The 18,882-nt window shown below is 46.3% G+C and overlaps 1 protein-coding gene across 3 annotated transcripts in view; it reads right to left on the bottom strand.

Annotated features, from left to right (window-relative positions):
• Positions 1-18,882, bottom strand: part of LOC6546114 (ecdysone-induced protein 75B, isoforms C/D) — a 98,388-nt gene that overhangs the window by 14,796 nt on the left and 64,710 nt on the right. For 2 of the 3 annotated variants that reach the window (XM_026977761.1, XM_015158507.2), the window contains exon 3: positions 1,624-1,768. In XM_026977761.1, coding sequence (XP_026833562.1) covers positions 1,624-1,768 — 145 coding nt within the window. Of the gene's footprint in view, positions 1-1,623; positions 1,769-1,916; positions 3,521-18,882 lie in introns of those variants that run through there. The other variant, XM_001972839.3, reaches the window with a different exon arrangement.

Genomic DNA, 18,882 nt, shown 5'->3' with positions numbered 1-18,882 from the left:
ATTATTTCGTGGCGTTTTCTAGGTCAGTCCCCCTTGTCTTATAACTGTAAATTGTTCATGTTTTTTTTTCTGCATTTTTTTTCTGTGTTTTGGGTGTGTGCGTTTTATTTTAATTTTCCTTGAGAGATAAGGCAACCGGCAGCGCAGTCGACTTCGCTGCCGTCGCCGTCGCTTAAATAGCACACGGTCATTTTTATTATAAACAATTCGAAATTTGTTGGTTTGCCTTTTCTCTTTGTTTTTCTTTCATTTTTTCATTCGATTCGATTTCATTTCATTTCATTTCGTTTCATTGCTGTTGCCGAGTTCGAGTTTGCTGTTTATTTGGTTGACGGTCGAATTTTTGTTCGGTTCAAATGGCTTATTTTTGGCACTAGCAGAACTAGTTCAAGGATTTGCTAAAAAATTATTGCGCTCAGCTCTAGGTTAGTGGCTATTTAATGATGGCATTTAAATGGTGACAGCAGCCATACCCCATTAATGTTTGCTGGTTGTAAACAAAAGCATAAAACTAGTAGTCAAATTGATGGGGGAATGATTTGTGAAAAATATGGATATGATTGCTTCACAAGCAGGGGATGTCGCTCCTCGCAAATATCAAAATAAGCTGTGCTGGTAAACAAAACCTGACAAGCATACTAGGCCCAATGATGTAAATAGCTTATTATTTTGAACATATTGAATACTTGAGTCTGCCTATTTTTTACTTTCCCATTGCCTCACACGCGCGCTCCACATTCGAAAAAATATCAAAATCTAATCCATCAATTACAACATCGAAGGCAGCAACAAATACTACATATTTTACACAAAGGCCGCGTCTGCGTGCTGCCTACAAAACAGCGTTTCCCCCTCTCCCTCTGCCCCGCTAGCCCTATCTCTTTCTCGCACACACACACACAGACGCATGAACCACTTTCGTTTTCGTTTTCACTGCAAACAGCAAACATGGCCGCCCAGCGAGAAGTCAATGAACGTGGAAAAGAGTGCGAGAGAGTTTGAGTGTGTGTGTGTGAGTGTGTGTGTGATGTGCTTTCATAATCGCTGGCTATTTCCTGTAAATATTTTCCGGGCTGTGAGCTTAATTTAAACAAATTATTACAAAACTCAATAATAACAAATGCAGTCAGCGTAACGAGCAGAGCGACAGAGGAAAGAGAGGAGAGCACAGAAGAGAGGCGATAGCGCGAGAGACCGATGGCCTCGCTCTGCTGTCTCCATTATGGATTTGGGTTAAGTGCGTTCATTCAACTTTTAACACCATTTCGAAATGGCGCACACTTCTCGCCGACTGCCTGCACTCAATTTATCATGCGGGCGGTTTCTGTAGCTGCTCGGGGAAATTGTTTAAACAAAATAGACAACTTTTACTTTGCCGTGAAATCGCGCCAAGCGAAATGTTGCAATACAGCCACATTCATGCCCACACTCACACTCACATTCATTTCGTTCATGGCTGGTCAATGAACTCAGAGCAGCCGAAGGCACTTCGTGTGGCATTCGGCTCCGCTCGTGCAAATGTGGCTGCTAGCATTGGTTTGAGCTTGATTTAATTTGGCCCATTCTATCAGCCCCCTGCCCCTTATTTGGTATTTGCATTGAAAATAAGCAAAAGGTACTCACCATCGCGACTCATGCCAACGGCAATGCACTTTTTCAGGCGGCAGTACTGACAACGATTGCGATTGATGCGCAGAATGCTGCACTGCTGATTCTTGGTGCACGGGCGATACTGGATCTTTTGCTGGATGGAGCGGCGGAAGAATCCCTGTAACGAAGCAAGAAATGGTACAAATTAGCCGCTGATAGTGATAAATTGATAAATGTTGGCTGCTGGAATATATCTTTCTGGTTGGCCTATAAGACTAAGTAAGTAAGCAAGTAAGCAAGCTGTATTCCCCACACTCGGGACCTACATCGGCATCTTCGTTGGCGGACACGGCTGGCGTGTTCCTCCCCGTGTTGCCACTGCTGTTGCTCAGCGCCGTGTCCAGTTTCTCATCGAACTTCTGGCACAGGTAGTTCAGCTGCGAGGAGTCCAGTCGCTGGTGATGCTGCTCGCACAGCTCATCGTCGCAGCCCGAGTCCTGGGCCTCGTCCGCCTCCTCCAGCTGCTGGTCGTCGCCAGCGTTGCAGGTGCAACAATTGCCCGCACTGGAGTTGCTCGAGTTGCTCATCAGCGAGCAGTTGCTATCGGAGCTATCCCTTCGCTGTTGCTGCTGATGCTGGTGCTGCAGCTGTTGCTTCTGCTGCTGCTGCTGCTGCTGAGTGGCCACAACCTGTTGTTGCTGGGACTGTTGGCGCAGGAGATTGGCGATTTCCTTGTGGGTCTGCGCCGAAAAGGGACTATCACAGTGCAGCTGCTTGATGTTGCTGGTGGGCATTGCAGCTGGCTTCGCCTCGACTTGCTGCTGTGCGCTGCTGCTGCCGCCGGTGGTCTGCTGCTGCTCCAACTCGCGCTGCTTGAGCTCCCGCGCATAGCGTATCTTCTTCCAGGGGCACTGATACTGCTCGTAGCTGCTGTCCTCCAGCGACGTGGCCACCGGGTTGGCATTGGGGCAATCCTCATCGCTGTTGGGGCAGTCCTCGTCGATGCCCGACTCGCTGTCATTTTTGGCGCTCAGATCGGCACATGGCTTTGGTGTTGCTGCTGCGGCTGGCTGCTGTTGCTGGTGCTGCAGCACAATCTGATGCTGCTGCTGCTGCTGACTAATACTATTTGTTGTCTGGGTGTTGTTGTTGCTGTTGCTGGTGGTTGTCTTTACTAATGTTGCAGGTGTTTGTTGTTGCTGTTGTACGATTGCTGCTTCGTTTTTCAGTCTTTTGCGTTGCGGTTGCTGTTGCTGCTGCTGCAGGTAAACAATTTGCTTGGGCGTCTGCTGTTGCTGCTTGATGGGCGCCGACTCCAGCAACTTGACCAGCGCGGAGTGTTGCTGCTTCAGCTGTTGGCTCTTGGCCTGCTGCTGGTGCTGATGCTGATGCGGATGCTGCTGCTGCTGCTGTTGGAGCTGATGCATCGGCTGATGTTGCTGCGATGTGGCGACAATGTGCAGATTACCGCCGCCATTGCCCGTCAGCAGCACTATCGTTGTTGCATGTTGCTGCTGTGACTGCTGCTGCTGTTGCTGTTGCTGCTGGGGCAACTGGAGTTGCTGCTGTTGCTGCTGCACGGCGGCAACTTCTTGCATTGCACAAACCATATTTGATTTAGAGATTTAGCTTTTTGGCTTCGAAATGACACTTGAACTCTCGATTGTTGGTTGCTCTACGATTTGCTAATAAGGAACATTGCACACTTCACTTTGATCTCACTTCACTGGCACCAACAAAAATATGCGATATCATTTGCTATTGAACATTTGTTGCTGTTGGCTCTGCTCTCTATCTCTTTCGCTTGATCCAGCTGTATTACTTTTTGCTTGATTTTTCGCGCGCTTTTCTTGCTCTGCACAACCGCTGCCAACGACGAGCAATTTGCGAATGAAAGCAGCGTCCACCAGCAACACAAAACGAGCCAGAGCAGCACAAGCTGAAGGCAGCCGAAGTGGCTTTTTGGGCCTCGTGTTGCTGTTGTGTCGCTTCGGGTCGCTCTCTCGCTGGCTCGCTCTCTCGGCCTCCACTCCCCCAGTCACCCCCGCTTTGCCCCTACCCGCTTCCACTCCCACTGATGTTGCTGCTGTCGTTTTGTGTTTTTGTGTGCCAACTGAGGACGTTCACTCCAAAGCGTCGACAGCGACGCCAGCGTCTAACAATAGATGTTGCTGCGGGGATTGTCGCTGCTGCTGCTGCTGTTGTTGTTGCTGCTGTTTCTGCAGTGGGGGCGCCTGGTAAACAATTCTTCGAACACCCACGCGACACTCTGATTTCCCAGGTAGCTCAGGTATCTCAGGTAGTTGCTGCCACTGCCACCTGACTGATCAGCTTTGTTTGATAACAAAACAGAGGCGGGCTGTTCGATTGTGCCCATAGATTCCGAGCGCGCGTATTGTGTTTGCTCATGTTTTGATAAATGAGTGACAAATAAGATTAATTGATATGGGGGCTGGCTGAGCCATCAAAGCGAGTGTGACAGGCCTAAGAGGATCTCAGATCTAGAACAGTCTTCCCGAACGCCTTTTGGGGTCAGCTAAACCCGAGGGGTTGGGGTAAATTTCCAGAACAGTCCCAAACGCTTGCGATAAAGTTGTGCGATAGTTGTACGACTATTTCGAGTTTATAGAATGGAAGCAAAGCACCCAATTTCGAAAATGTGCAAAGTGTTATAATGTAGTAAATTTGGGATATTTTTAGTGCGCAGAGGAAAGGGCTTAACCATACGTACTGATTAATAGGAAATTTGCAATTGTTTGTTAGCTTAAGGACTGAGAAAATAAGGTTAAACATTATAATACTTGTATTCCACTTATTTGTGTGCTAAATAAATGTCTGAGCAGCTGTTTCGCCAAGTTCTTTGATACTCTGCAAATATGACCCAATTGGGGCGGCACTCCCCGCCTAATTAACAAAGTGCAAACAACTTGCTTGAGTAAATATTTTTGCCGCATTGAAAATCGCAGTTGTCAATCGTTGGCAGTTCGATGAACTCGACACTTTCAACCAGATGATTAAACAATTATGTGATGTATTAAATAATATTTTGTGCGCTTGGTGATTTTTTGGGGCCAAAAAATGCACACAAGTTGTGTTTCGCAGTCGCTCCCGCTTACTCCCGTTTGCGCGCTCTGTGCCCATAGCTCCTCTCGCTCGCACACGAGCTACGTAACCGAAAGCCCCAAAACGTTAACGACGTCAGCGTCAGCAGCGGCAGAGCAGCGAGCGCGGGAGCGACTGCGACAGCGACTGCGGCGGTGGTTCAGTTCAACGAACCCCGCCATTGTCGTGACCCACTTTTCGGTCAGCCACCTTCGAATGTGGAGCTGCGAGAGAGAGGCCAATGTGTGCGGTAGCGGGATGGCGAGAAAGAGAGACAGCCGAACGGAAAGGCCGAAGCCGAACGAACTCGTAACGAAGTGAGGAGAGCGAGCGAGCTGTGCTCTCAATGCATTTTGCATGCAAATTCGCTTGCAGTTCAGCCAAATATGTATATATGCATATGTATTTTGGTATGTCTGTAGGCTTGTGCGATTTTGAGCTCTGGCGGTCGGTCAACGACACAGAAACCTCAGGTGGGCCTGGCTTTAAGGGGGAAGGGTGTGGGGAGGGTGTGTTGAGTATGCACACATGCATATAGAACTGTCGAAATGCGTTCAAGGAAATCTTTGGCAATTACAAATTTGCACACATTTTTCGCAAATTTCTGAACAGAGCCTGCAATCTAAGCTGCAAAATCAGGGGTCATTGCACTTTGGTTGGGGGTGCTAAGAGATTTGCGCTCATTTTCGAACGCGTTCATTTCGCCCCCTCTTTCCATCACTCCAACTCCCGCTCCTTCTCTCTCTCTCCGTGGCGTGGCCAAATGTGAATGAACTCTGCTCGCAAAGCGAATAACAAGTTTCAAAAGAAAGTGAGAGCACTTCGACAAACACACATAGCCATAGCCATAGCCTGCTCTCTCTCTCTTTCTCTCTCTCCTCTTTCTGGCCTCCCCTTTTTTTGATCCGCAACGTCACTTTATAATTCACTCTTTGTTTGTTTGTTGAATAATTTCTTTTTCGGCTCTGCTTTGGCACATTTTTGCTGCCGCTGTTACTTGTTGTTATTTGTTGTTAATTTTTGTTTTTAATTTTTTTCGGTGGGCTCGAGTTGATTTCATGAATGGTTCTATGCCGCGGGGGGCTGCTTGCGTTTTTGTTTATTTTCCCGCCAGTGTTTTTTGCTGAAACCGCCTACCTGTTGGCACGATCGCCGCCTCAAAAACTGCTTGACCAAGATTTCTGTTCTGTTTCGGTTCTTTGTTTTGCTTGGGGTGTATTCCGTCTCTTTGGGGAGGGTGCTACCGTCGGAACTTGACATCAATTCGATCGATCGATCGATCGAACGATGGATCGATCGAGCTGTTGAGCAGGTCCAAAAATGCTCGGCCACTTAATGGTTGGCGGGAGAAAACGGGGGAAAATGGAACGATATTGTGGCTGAAATTAGCTCAAGATACTTTCGTATCTACGGGGTGATTGAATGTTCAAGGGATTTTGAAGTGATGTTTCATAGGAAAATTAAAGCAGATCTTTTTTATTTAGGCTATCGCCTCAATTCCACACTGATCTCTACTAAAAAACGTAGTCCCAATCGATAAAATCTCCCAGACATACACAAGACATTCCACAAACTTCTACGAAACCATTTGGAAACTTCCCGACCGATCTCCACTTCCCTTCTTCCTTCTCCCCAAATTTTATGTTCTGAGCTGCGTCAACCGCCCACACATATGTATTAAAAAACAACTCACACCGCCACATAAAGAGACTCTGCCTAATCTCCTGTCATAACGTCGATCGTTTGTTGGGCTTTCAGAACTCCGTCGACCGCTTTTCTCCCAGCCCCCCTCCAGTTCTCCCTTCCCTTTTGGGGGCTCAAGCGATGCGTCAGCAATTAGCACGTGCCTGGGTCTTCAGACTTCAGGCTGCCACTTCAAATACGATCCGGAACTTTATGGCGCTTTGCAGCTTATTCAACGCTCGTTCGCCAAGCTCGTCTTGAAGTATATTCGACAGTGGCTCATAATTCAAAGAAAGATTAACAGGCAAACATTACTAATGCGAACTATTCCGGGAATCGAAGGGGGATTTCATACTTGAGAGGCTTTAGTGCTTAATGCCAATTGATAATAAAATCGGTCAGATATGTTAGTTGTAGAGAAGCCACACTCAATATAAATTATTATATTTTAAGTTAACTAACCAAACTTTATCCAGAAACCTCCAAAGAATGTTTTAAAGCATACTTTTTACGGTCATTTTAGTCACTTAGTACTAACATACAAATTCAAAATCTAATTGATGAAATGCACATTCGTTGATTATTTGCCCAAACATAGAGTGTAGAAATTGAAGAAATTGAGAAGCTGCCAAAAATGTTAAATGATGTGTAAATAAATGATGTTCGAATTACAACTGTGCGACCTGCGCCTGGCCACCCATTCAGGTCAGAGGTCAACGCTCCCAGCCACCAAGGATAATGCCGCCTCTCTCTCGGCGCCTCTCTGCCTCCCGTTATCCTTCTGTCCTAGTAGTAAAAGCAACACGAGGTCAGCCGCACGTAGGCAAAAGGGAGTACTCTCACCCTCTCGTTTGCACTTGCAACCTCCCCCGCAGAACACACACACACACACACGCACACGGTGGCAATGTGGCCTCGCGCTCATTGACGTCACTTCTGCAGTCGCTGGCTCTGCTGCTGCGCTGCTGGCGCTCAGTTCGTTCAACCCGCTGCCTTCATGGTCGCCTTGCAATAGTTGTTGTTGTGGGGCACGTTGCTGTTGCCGTTGCTGTTGCTGCTGCTGCTGCTTTTGCTGCCTGTCTTTGTGTTTGTGTTTGAATTTGCATTTGTTCTTGTATCTGGGGCGGTACGTGGGGGTGGTTTTGGGCGGCAGTCTGAGGGGGTGGGGTTGCGTGGCCAGGAACACGTTTGGTTAATTCTAGAACAAGCATGGCCAATCGCATACATGTCCTGATTTATTGAACTAACAGGCGAACATTATGAATGCCACAGGGACTGTAACATTAAGCAATAGATTACCAATTGATTATAGTTCTTAATCATTTGCAAGGTTTTCTTGATATATTAAAATAATTAACGTTTCCACATATATTGTAGTATCTATCAGTTAACCTAAATCATAATAACTACAATTATTTATCAAGTTTTCTCCTCTAATAAGATATGACTAGCAAAGAGATCGATAAATTCTCATTAGGTCGTAATCCGTGCACGTAAATCAACATAATTAAGGCATTTCGTGTGGCCAAAAGTAATCCAGATATCCAGATTACATTCGATTTCCAGCTAACCATATTTAATGAGTTCCCACACTGGCAAATAACCGCAAATGATGACAAATCAGAAGTCAACAAAATAAACCAATATTGAACTCCGGAATCGGAGCCACGACAATAAAACGGAAATACCTTTCACATTTCACATTTTGCGCCAGCGAAGGGCAACTGCTGCCGAAAGAGAGGCACATAGAGGCGTAGAAAGAGACGGGTTGATTACGAGTGCAAGGGACATTGCGACAGCATCTGAGCTCCCGAAAAAGGCAACGAGAAAAGCAAAACACCAAGGCGACCGACAATTGAGGACATTGCACTGCAATAACCTTAAAGAAAATGGTATCAACAGAGCGGGAGAGAGCGAGAGAGGTGGAGAATCGGAGAAAGAGAGCGCTCTCCTGACTTGGCGCTCAGCAAAATGGTTCTTTTTTGCATAGGCCATCTATGCGGGGGAGGGGGTTTCTATTTGTGTGCCTAGGAACAGCTGCCCGCTGGGAAGAGGGCTCTGCGAAGAAGAAGAAGCGGGGAGGAAGTGACCTCAGGAAGGAAATGCATTGCATTTAATTGGTCGAAATGGCCAGGTGCTTATGCGACCACCTGGTTGCCATAGAAATTGGCCAAAAGCAAGCTGAGTCAGAACGTTGTCACGGCGGCTATGAGAACAGCATATCATATCTTTTTTGTACATATCATATGAGCATATCTAAGGTTAAGTGAAATAGTAACCGCTTAAAGGTAAAAGCCAGCTCATGGAAACCGTACATCCCGAAAGTAGAAACACTGTAGAGGCGCCTATACCAAAGGGTTCGGTGATGCTGCGACTCACTGATTAAAAACTCGTCAAAGGACTATAGCAACTCAAAGGCAACTCTTCTCGCTTTCGCAGTGATTAGTTTCCCACTGATACATTTTCGCTGCGATGGTGAAGGGGAGGAAGTGGAGCTCTGTCCTTTAACCAGGCCAATGAACCCAAGGCGCAAAATTGGCGCGCACTCTCCACAGAGGGAAAACAGCGCACTGCTGTTGTGGAATGAAATGGAAGACACCTGTGCCCTGTCAGACGACAGAATGCTGCCCACAGACCCAGCCCACTTTTCACTTTTCCCGTGTTTTCGGGGGTGGTGGGTGGTTGATTGGTAGTTGGTGGTTGGGCGTACGGGCGATTTCAGCGGTGTCTCGGTTTTGCTTTGACCCACTTTCAGTGCGTTCAACTCTCGTAGCTGGGGGGCCAAGAATCGAAGCGAGAACCGAGCAAAAAACCGAACCGGATGCACGGGTTCGGGGGTTGCTTGTGGAAGTACACGAAAATTTTTAGGGGTTACGCTCTGGGTGCAACGAAAGTGTTTGCCACCCGCCCTACCCGCCATTCGCCCGGGAGGTGGTCATGTGACTCCGTTTCTCTGGCTGCTCCGGTGGCTCTGGGGCCTTTCGGATTCCGTAGCCGGAACTGGAGCTGGAGCAATGACCGCAGCTGGCCAAAGTTGAAGGATAAATTCCGTAGAGGAAGAGAGCACGAGTGGCAGGACAGGAAGTGCCCCTCCTGCTCAGCTCTCCATCTTTTGTTGAATAAGTTTCGGGCATCGGTGCTCCACATTCGGTGCGTCTCATATCTATATATCTATATCCGAAATATTTATAACCACACATTTCCCGCTTCTCCCGCGGCTAGTTCTGTGTTTTTTCTCACTACTTGTTATTTTTTTCGGTACTTGTCTCCCATCTATGTACACACATATGTATGTATTTGCCTGTTCCCCATACATACACATGCAGACGTGCGTCACGGTGTGCGAAGGAGACGGCGAGTGCCAGCAGTTCAATGAACTCGCCGCAATTATTTTGCAATTACTTTTGTGTGGTTTGGCCTTTGATCCGATCTATCGATAGATAAGCTCTAAACATTAGAACACGCCTGGCTAAGCTTGAATTCAATTTTGCCCGGGGGAGGTGTCGAATTTGGGATACCATGGTTGATGATGTATGTACATACATATGTACATACATATGTAGTAATGAGTTTGCGAAATCATGGTTATTCACTGCCATTAATTTTCACATTGTACAAGCAAAGCTGAAAGAAATTCAATGTAATTTTCAGTTCAAAAATACAAAGTATCATTCTATATTTTCTGCTATTGTTGTGAGAAGACCAAGAGAGAATAGCCTACAAAATTCTTTTACAAGTCCCTTATTGAATTGAATGAATTAGTAAGGTGTGATTATTATTATTACGACAGCATTATTAAGCATTTTGCTTAGCAAAATGAATTTAAATTTACCCCATCAAAGTTGCCTCATTACCCAATTTTTGGACAACGCGTCCGCAATTGACGCAAGTGGAAACACTTTTCGGCGCCCAAAACAATTATCTAGCATTATTGCGCGATTGTTATTTGGGTCTGGTAGCAGGCAAACAAAGGTAATCATATATGCACATATACACAAAAATAGAAGAAAAAGATAGACAAATAATAATGCCAAACAGCTCAAATCTAATCCAAGACAAGTCAGGCAATTGCGGCAAATAATAAAACAGTTGACCAAACACTCGCACATGGGGCATGAAACCCGTTTCGGAGACCCACGAAAAAAAAGAGAGAGGCAAGGTCTTTTGCGTGCGACTGCAACAGCAGCAGCAGCAGCAGCAGCAGCAGCAGTGCGAATCTAACTGCAGTTCTGCGCAGGTCGTTGCCATTTGGCAGAGCGCGAAAGAGACGGGGCTAGGCTGGCCGAGAGAGACGGGGATATCAGGTGATGACGGCCTCAAGCTGACCAAAAGTGCACTGAACTCTGAACGAAGCCGAAGTTGAAGTCGAAGCTAAAGCTGAAGCTGAAGCCGAAGCTGAAGCCACTGATTCTACCCGTCCCTGTCTCCCACTCTTTCGTCCCACTCCCACTCACGCCCCGTCTCTTTCTGGTTTCTTTAATGGCCGGTATTAATGTAATTTCAATCATTGTTTTCGCCTTTTTCGGCTGCCTTTGCTGTCATATAAATACTTCATCGCTGTTGGCGGCTCTTTTAATGACTCACCCGAAATCCAGGCTTCCAAAAATGATCAAAACCAGCCAAAACGTAAGCTCACGTGCTGTATTTGGGCGTATTGTATTTTTTTTTTTTTTTTTGTGGATTTTTTCGAGTGCGATTTGATTTTATTTCAGTTGCAACGCATTGAGATCACTATCGCCATCTCACTCGGCTAAGTGGGCGCTTTAAATGCGTCCACTTGGAGAAAACATTGGGAGAACATTTATAAAGATTATGCATAATGCCGAAAGACCCTGCAGCTATGGCCGATAATATTTAATAATATTTGAGATAACTCCAAATTATATTGAATTAATTGTAAGTGCCCAAAATAAAGTCTATGAATTTATGTCCTTTGAAAAGTAATATTGAGCTTCAGGAAAACAATAAAGGTTATTGTTACTTTAATTTAATGAGGTCACTTATCATTTATTTACTACTTCTTTCTCTATGTGTACGAGCGCACAGCTGCAGCTCTGACTTGGATTATGCAACAGCTTTGAACAATTTATGACAAAAGTCATTGCAAATTATTTTCAATATTGAGTCATATATGTGAGAGACGGCCGCTGCCGATGCAAAAAACAAATTCTCACTGCAGGAAGTGGGCGTGGCCTGGGTTGATTACGGTCTATAATTGAAATATTGAGTTCAGAGTTCTAGGCAGTTGGGAATATAGTAATTTAGCTGCACAGCCGTTCATCGAGATTCGATCTTTATCGACGAGATTTCGGTGTCTGGGCAAATTACATGGAATTAATCAAATTCGCCCGGTCCGCCAAAAATTTCGGTTGAGAAACAATGGGCAAATGATTTTATGAGTGTGATTTATTAGAAATATTGCAATGTTTGATGGCTGCACAAGATGAATACAATATTTAAGAAATATTACATTTTACGAATATTTTGATGGAAAATTTACATGATCGAAATGAGTTTGGTCAACAGACGGCGCCTCTAAATTTTTCCACCGTGTTGAGCAATAATATCTGGGTTGTTTTTAGCCAAATACTTGTAAGTGCCCCTTAACCAGTCCACTTTTCGGCCCAAACGCGAAGCACTCGCAATCGCTTTACAAGTGGGCGAAATGGCAAAGTTTTCCAAAATTTCGAGAACATTTCGAGAACGCATTATCGAAGTGAACCGAAATGCTTGGTGGCCAACCAGATTATCACAGGCGCTGTCAGCGCTGTCCAATGGCAATAATTTATTTGATTAATTTATAAATTGCGTTTGCCCGGCAAGAGCAACAAGAAAATTGCCCAGCAATCTAATGCGTGTTGCTGTGCAGTGCACAAAGTGCATGTGTGTGTGTGTGGACATGTGTCTCGGTGTGAGTGCGATGCAAAGTGAGGTCGCTGCCGTTCAATAACCTCGAGTGTCTGCGGAGAGCCTCTCTACGCAATTGCAATTGCAGCCAACGAAGTCAACGAGCATGGCAACAACTCTACACACACTGCACACCATGGTGCCCCATAGAACAGTGTGGCACACGCACACTGGCGCACTCGAGGCGCTTGGCAACACACAGATACGCACGCACACTCTCCCAGGAGCACTAATCGGTCGAGTCCGTTCGTCTGCTTTTTGGTTTTTCGGTCGCTCGTTAGTGCGTTGGAAGTGGTATCTGTGGGGGTGGTATCCCAAGAATGCAGTCCACACAAGCCCAATTCAATAACTTACTCAGGTTACTTATGCCTACTTAAGCAGGGAACAAACAGATTGCTCAAAGCGAGTGTCGAACATACCTGAAAATGCAGAAGAGAACACGCAATTAGAGTCAGTCGATTAAAAGTATTACAAGGGAAATATAGTTGAAATAATAAATAAATCAAATCTTTTTGAAATCATCTAAAAATCATCTAAGGCTACTAAAACCCGCTTAGAGCACCGGGAAACTGCCAGAATCATCAAACTAACCCCGTGTGGTTGGCAATTAAACGAAACTGAATGCAAGTAAATCCAAGCCAAGCACTCCAAGCCCATCCGAAGCTAAACTGACTGCATGTGCAAGTTAGCCTAGTTAGGATCTTTAGAAATAAAAAGCCGCAGCAAACACAGAGCCCAATTAACAGCGGGCAATCTTATCCGCACCATCTCGAGCCATTTCCACCATTCCGCCATTTGAGGTACTCAATCATAGAGACCCCGCCACTTATCAGAACTCCCATCAAAAGCGGGAAGCCACTGGAACTCCGCACGGCACCCTACAGAAGTGCAGAAGTGCAGAAGTACAGAAGTGCATGGCCACAGCAAAACTGGGAAACCTCTCGACAGGCTGGCTCCACTTCACCTGCCCATTTCCAAGCCGAACTCTCTGCCATCCCCATCCGCGCACCGCGGCTCCTTGGGCAATTAAACCAAATCAAAGCCCACAAAAGCAACAAGAACTGCGCCAGCAACTTCAGCTCGTATGGTGTCAGCGTTAGTCAGCGTTAGTCGTTATCGCATTTCACAATTTTAGAACAAGCACAAGCACAAGCACACTCGCACACTCGCACACAGATACGCGCGCACTCGCACACAGATACGAAAACGCAGCAGGCGGCGGCGAGTAACTAACCTAACCCAAGCTAACCTACGCTAACCCAATTCGGCGGGTTCAATAAACCCCACCGCGGGCGGGGAGGGGGCAAGCAACGGGTTTGCCTCGAGGGGGGATCGGTTGCAGAGGGGCATGCTGCTTGGATTAGGGTACTCCTCGCAGCCAACACCCCCTCCACGAACACATTTCTAAAATATAGATTAGCTGTAAATCTTGGGGCCTAATCAGTGGGCATACAAATAGAAATGCACCGAGAGAATTCGCATATAACCTGCTTTTACTTATCTTATAGATATATTTCGTTTAGCTGATACTATTCCGTAACTTCTTTTGATACATATCCAAACGCTCCGCCCTGATTTTCTATAAGTTTATAATTGGAGACCTATAAATTGCATATATCTGTACAGCATTTCGCTGCTCGCAGATAGCTTCTTTGCATCTTGGTGTTTCAAATATTTTTTCCAGTGCCCAAACGATATTTCTAGACTTCTATAATGACATGCATGCTCTGTTTTTGGTCTGGGCCCGAGTTCTGCCCAGTTCCTCGGTCTTTGGTGGCCTGCCTCAACTAGAACTTGCTTGACTTCGTTGCTTTTGCTTTTGCTGTGCTTTTGCTTCTGCTTCTGCCGTGCTTTTGCTTTGCTTGGCTTTTCAGCTGAGTTCTGTTCTGTTCTGTTGTCGTTTCTCCATCGCTGTTTTGTCGTCGCTTTTGAGCGGCAGCGGCGCTCCCCCTCCCCCCGAAAGTTCATTGCACTTGGTATAGCGGCATATTTTGCATTCGTCTCTCTCTCGCCGCGTTTTCCTTGGCTTTTCCTGCGACTGCCTTTTACTTGGCAGCCGTTTTCTTATCTACTTCGGATGTTCTGCGTGACCCACACACAACACAGGCGAAAATGCATTTGCCGTAAGAAAAAAAGAAAAGACTCCTTTGCATCTCGCTCGTTTTGCCTCTTTTTTCGGCACTTTTTTCTGGCACATTTGTGCTGTCGAAATAATTGCATTAATGACACACTCACACACACACAGCTACACACACAAGCACACTGGCACGCACACTTGCAGCTAGAGGAATTATTATGCTTGTCACTTAAAATTTTGTAGGTTCTGTTAATTAAAAGCAATTAAAAATAGTCTTCGCCGCTCAAGCGGATTCCTGACAACGTCGCCTCGTTCTGGTCTTTTATTTTTAATTTTTTGGGACTCATTCTGACAGCTCTCCGACGGAAACACGAATTTTAGGCATTTGAAAAACGATTTGTCGCACTCGACCACGTTTATTATTAGATGAAATTCGTGTTGGAAAACTAGGGAAAAGCCGAAAGCAAGCGAAACAAACTTTTTGGCGGAGTATTTCTGTGGGCTTTAACAAAAAATGGGTTAGCCGACAAATTGATTGTTATGCGACTGTCTGGGGAAAATAAAGGAATAAGGAATAAGAATCGGGAATTTCTGAAATTTTATAGCGTCGTATTCGTATCTTTTTATGAACCCAGCAAAAAGCAGATTATGTCATGCCCAAAAGTTTTAATTGGAATCAACTTCGTTTTATTGCCGTTGCCTAAGAACAATTAAGCACTTAGACCCATTCAAAAGCTAAAACACCTTGATAACTCAACTGGAAGCCGAGTTAATAGAGTCAATCAAATAGTTGGAGTGCTTTGATATGTTGTTGATATGTTTGCAGCGACTTCAATGAATTAATTGCGCTCAAGTTGAATGACTCGTTGCATGTGTCACCCACTTGAGAGCGCCGCTTGATTTTTCAATTTGTTGTCGAAAAATACAAATTTTCTTGGACCTAATGCCTATGGATTGGTGTCGGCTCGAAATTCAAATATCAAACGTAACAGACGAAGCCCCAGCGAAATCAATTGCGATTTTCAATTTGAATTGTAAAGAGTGGCGCAGACGAGGAGAACAACGAGATCTTGGTGCCTGGGCAGAATCGACGCGGTTCGGTTAGGCTTGGGCCCCTTAAATGCAATTCCATCTACTTGACTGGGGTCCGCCAGCGAGTCACGTTTTCCCATTTCCACGGGGGCTGTGTGGGTTGGGGGCGGGGCGGGAGCGGGGGCGGGGGCTTTTGGACAACTCTGTTGAGGTGATTGTACGGGCTGGCTAACAAGGTACGTGCTGCGGCTTTCTGAAGGCTGCCGAACGAGTTTCGCACAGCGCGGAGTACCGAAAAAAATCTATCTCAAATTGTCTTACATTCGATTTTTTCAGAGTCAACATAAATTACCAGCGGCTTGATCTTATTCCGCCGAATGCTGCAAAACTCCACTCGACTTGACATTTTCGCTAGGATTTTTCTTGTCTTCAGCCGTCTGTTGCATGTTGGAGGTTATGACAACAGCCCCTGACTGACATGAGGCGACTCCAAATCGACTCCATTCGACGCTATTCGATTCGATTCGACACGACACGGCACGACGCCATTAAATGAGGCAAGGTGTTGTTTTCAGTTCGGGCCTTAAGGGTCTCCATGTAAGGAGCTATTTAGCTGAAACAGCCAGGGAAAAATGTCAAACGTCGCGAATGACATAATCGTGTGTAAGGACAATAGGGCCTCTTTAAAAATAATGAGCCAGAGTATGGCTTATTAGTGATTTGCCAACAGCACGAACTTTCTAAAACAAAGGACTCAGAAACTTTTAGGCTGCAGTTAATAAATGCAACAAAGCGCGGCCAAAAATTATTTCCAGCCAACAAAAGCAATAAATAATTCGAAGTTCCATGGCTATTTGATACGACTGCCATTTTGAACCCAATTATATGGCTCTATCTACAATATCACGCATACGCACTGTGCCGCCTCCGCCTCCGTGGCACGCCCACACGCAGCGGAAAGCCACTGAAAAGCCAGCGAAAGCCACATTATGAGCAATGCAAACGCTAAAATTCTATACGGGGCAGGGCGAATATGAGATTACTCATACGCAGCGTTGACCAGGCCAAAACAGCCTGTTCCACATTAAATGCCATAAAAATAGTGGCACCCGAGGGGCGGGCCGGCTACACATTCATAGAATTTGTGACGGAAATGAGTTAGTGCCATTTGGCATGCCCCCAACCCCAAGAGGGGATCAGAGGGGCGGCAAAGGGGCAGTGCAAAGCACACGCATGCAACGAAAGCGCGTGCAACGACTACGAAATTCAGAGGCGGGGTGGAAATCCAGGGAAGGGGGTATGGTGCGAGGTGGTTCGAGGGGGCGGGGCCACTCTGCTGGCCGTTGCTGATGTTTTTGGCCTGCAGCACACAGCCGGGTTGCATAATTATCATGCAACATGCGGCAGTCGGCAGTCGGCATGGAGTGCCTGGGATTTGTGGCCAAAACAAAACGTTGTTTAACGCCTGAGAGGGTTTTGGCCTCAGCGCCCCCACTTTTCCGCCGGGAAAACGGGCAAGGGGCGCGGCGATGGCTTAGTCACGCACTTTACGCACAATTTTCCACGGGTCGGAGTCTAGAGTTTTCGATAAAATGCAAGCGGGCTTGGGCTGTGGAAGTGAGGCGCAATAAAAGCCATTTTGGGCAGTTAAACCATATCGTAAATCAGAAGAGGTGTAAAATATGTTGTGGAGATGATGTGTAGTCGTTATAATGGGCATATAAATCAAAGATTTGTTAAGGAAATAAGCAATATTGCATTTTTATTTATAGAAAGCGGTTGAAAAGTGGTGGGGGATGGAGTAAGTAAGCATTTTAAAGAACATCTTGCTTCTGATATTTGTTTCCTGACTACGTATTTGTTTGAAAAACTTCTTCCTATTATTACCAAGTAATACGTTTTAGCTAGCCTAAGCAGCCTAAGTACTTGAGCACACAACAACTCCTCGATCCGCCCTCCGTCTCCTTAACTGATTGCCCACTTCGTGCCGCCCCTCGCCTTGCCAGGCAACTTTGTGGTCTGCCCGTGGGCCTTCGCTGCCTGGCAACTGGAAACTCACAGCGAAACGTGCGTGGCATGACCATTGCTATCAAAACCTGGCCAAAACTGAGTGGGAAGGGGCACTTAATGGGTGGTGGGGAGCAGGGTGGGGAGCCCAGGGCAGCAGCTGCGCTACTGGGAGGCAGTTGGAGCGGTCTTTGACCGCGGCCAGTAACCGTTAGGTAGCCAGAAGGATTACGAGCTGGGCCGCAATGTTTGGCCGCTTGGCCGAGGTTAGTACACAAGCGGCGGAAAAAAATGAAATAAAAAACCAGCGGAGAAACAAGAGGCGGCAGCGAAATCAGTTAAAGCTAAACGCCTGCCGGCCAGTTGCATGGTTATTTTCTTTGTGGTTCTTTTTGGACTACCAAACCGTTCCGAACTTCATTCCCCATTCGCCTCGCGTGCTCAGCCAACTTGCATTGTTACTACCGCGGATTCCGATTCCAATTCGGATTCGGATTCGGTTTGAATTGGATTGGATTGGAGTGCTTGACTGGAGGTTGGCTTTTGGCTCTGGGGCATACTTCGTGCTGCTTATCGCGCCTCGAAATGCGGCGGCCACATAAATCAATTAGTTGCCCAGGAAGGGCGCACATTTTGCTTTAGGGATAATTGAAGGCCTGTTCAGGGCGGTACTTACAATGAGAATTGCCGGGAAAATTGAGCGGAGCGAATCAAAATCAAAAGCTTACCTGCAATGGAAAGAAGCAAGTTGTTAGAAAAAATTGAAAAAGTTGAATGCTGGCTACTTAGACTAGGCTACTCCTGCTATTTGAAGTATATACCTTGTAGATCTTGTATGCAATAAGATATAACATATCTTATCAGCCTTATCCCACCTTCTATATAGTTCTATGTAGGTAATTACATCTGAAATAGACGGCATTTGCTTAGCCCTATTAGGCCCAACCCCAAAACTTAAATACCAATCATTTTCCGCCGAATTTCCCATGCCAAAAGTTCAATTAAACAAGCAAATTAACTGGTAGCAACAATCTTGTGCTCCCTTAAACTTAATTGCGGCCCAAGAACGATTCCCTTGGCAGGCAATTAACGAATCGTGAGCCATTCCCACGCCAAGCTATCCGCCGACCACCGGCAATCCTGGCCAAGATGGCACGCCCCGACACACACAGGGCACATAAATAATTCGCTCTTAATTATGGGCCAAGTCAAGGCGAAAACGGAGCGCGCAGAAACCACATAAAACTGTCAACGGCAAAATGTCAGATGGATTTTTGACTTATGACATAAGACAATTATAGCCAAGGTGCAGCTGCCAAGCATCGCCAGCGCATTGAACCCTCTAGCCGCCGATGTTGCAGTTGCAGTGGCAACAGCTAGACCTGCCACTTGCCACTTGCCGCTTGCCGCTTGCCACTTGCAACATGTGATCGGCCGTGGGGTTCGCGTCTCGGCTAGCTCGGGTTTTTCCGCGCGAAAAGTGC

Source organism: Drosophila erecta, unplaced genomic scaffold (genome assembly GCF_003286155.1).
Source record: "Drosophila erecta strain 14021-0224.00,06,07 unplaced genomic scaffold, DereRS2 tig00000021-arrow-pilon, whole genome shotgun sequence".
Classification (NCBI taxonomy): Eukaryota; Metazoa; Arthropoda; class Insecta; order Diptera; family Drosophilidae; genus Drosophila; species Drosophila erecta.
This window is presented reverse-complemented; position numbering and strand designations above follow the sequence as displayed.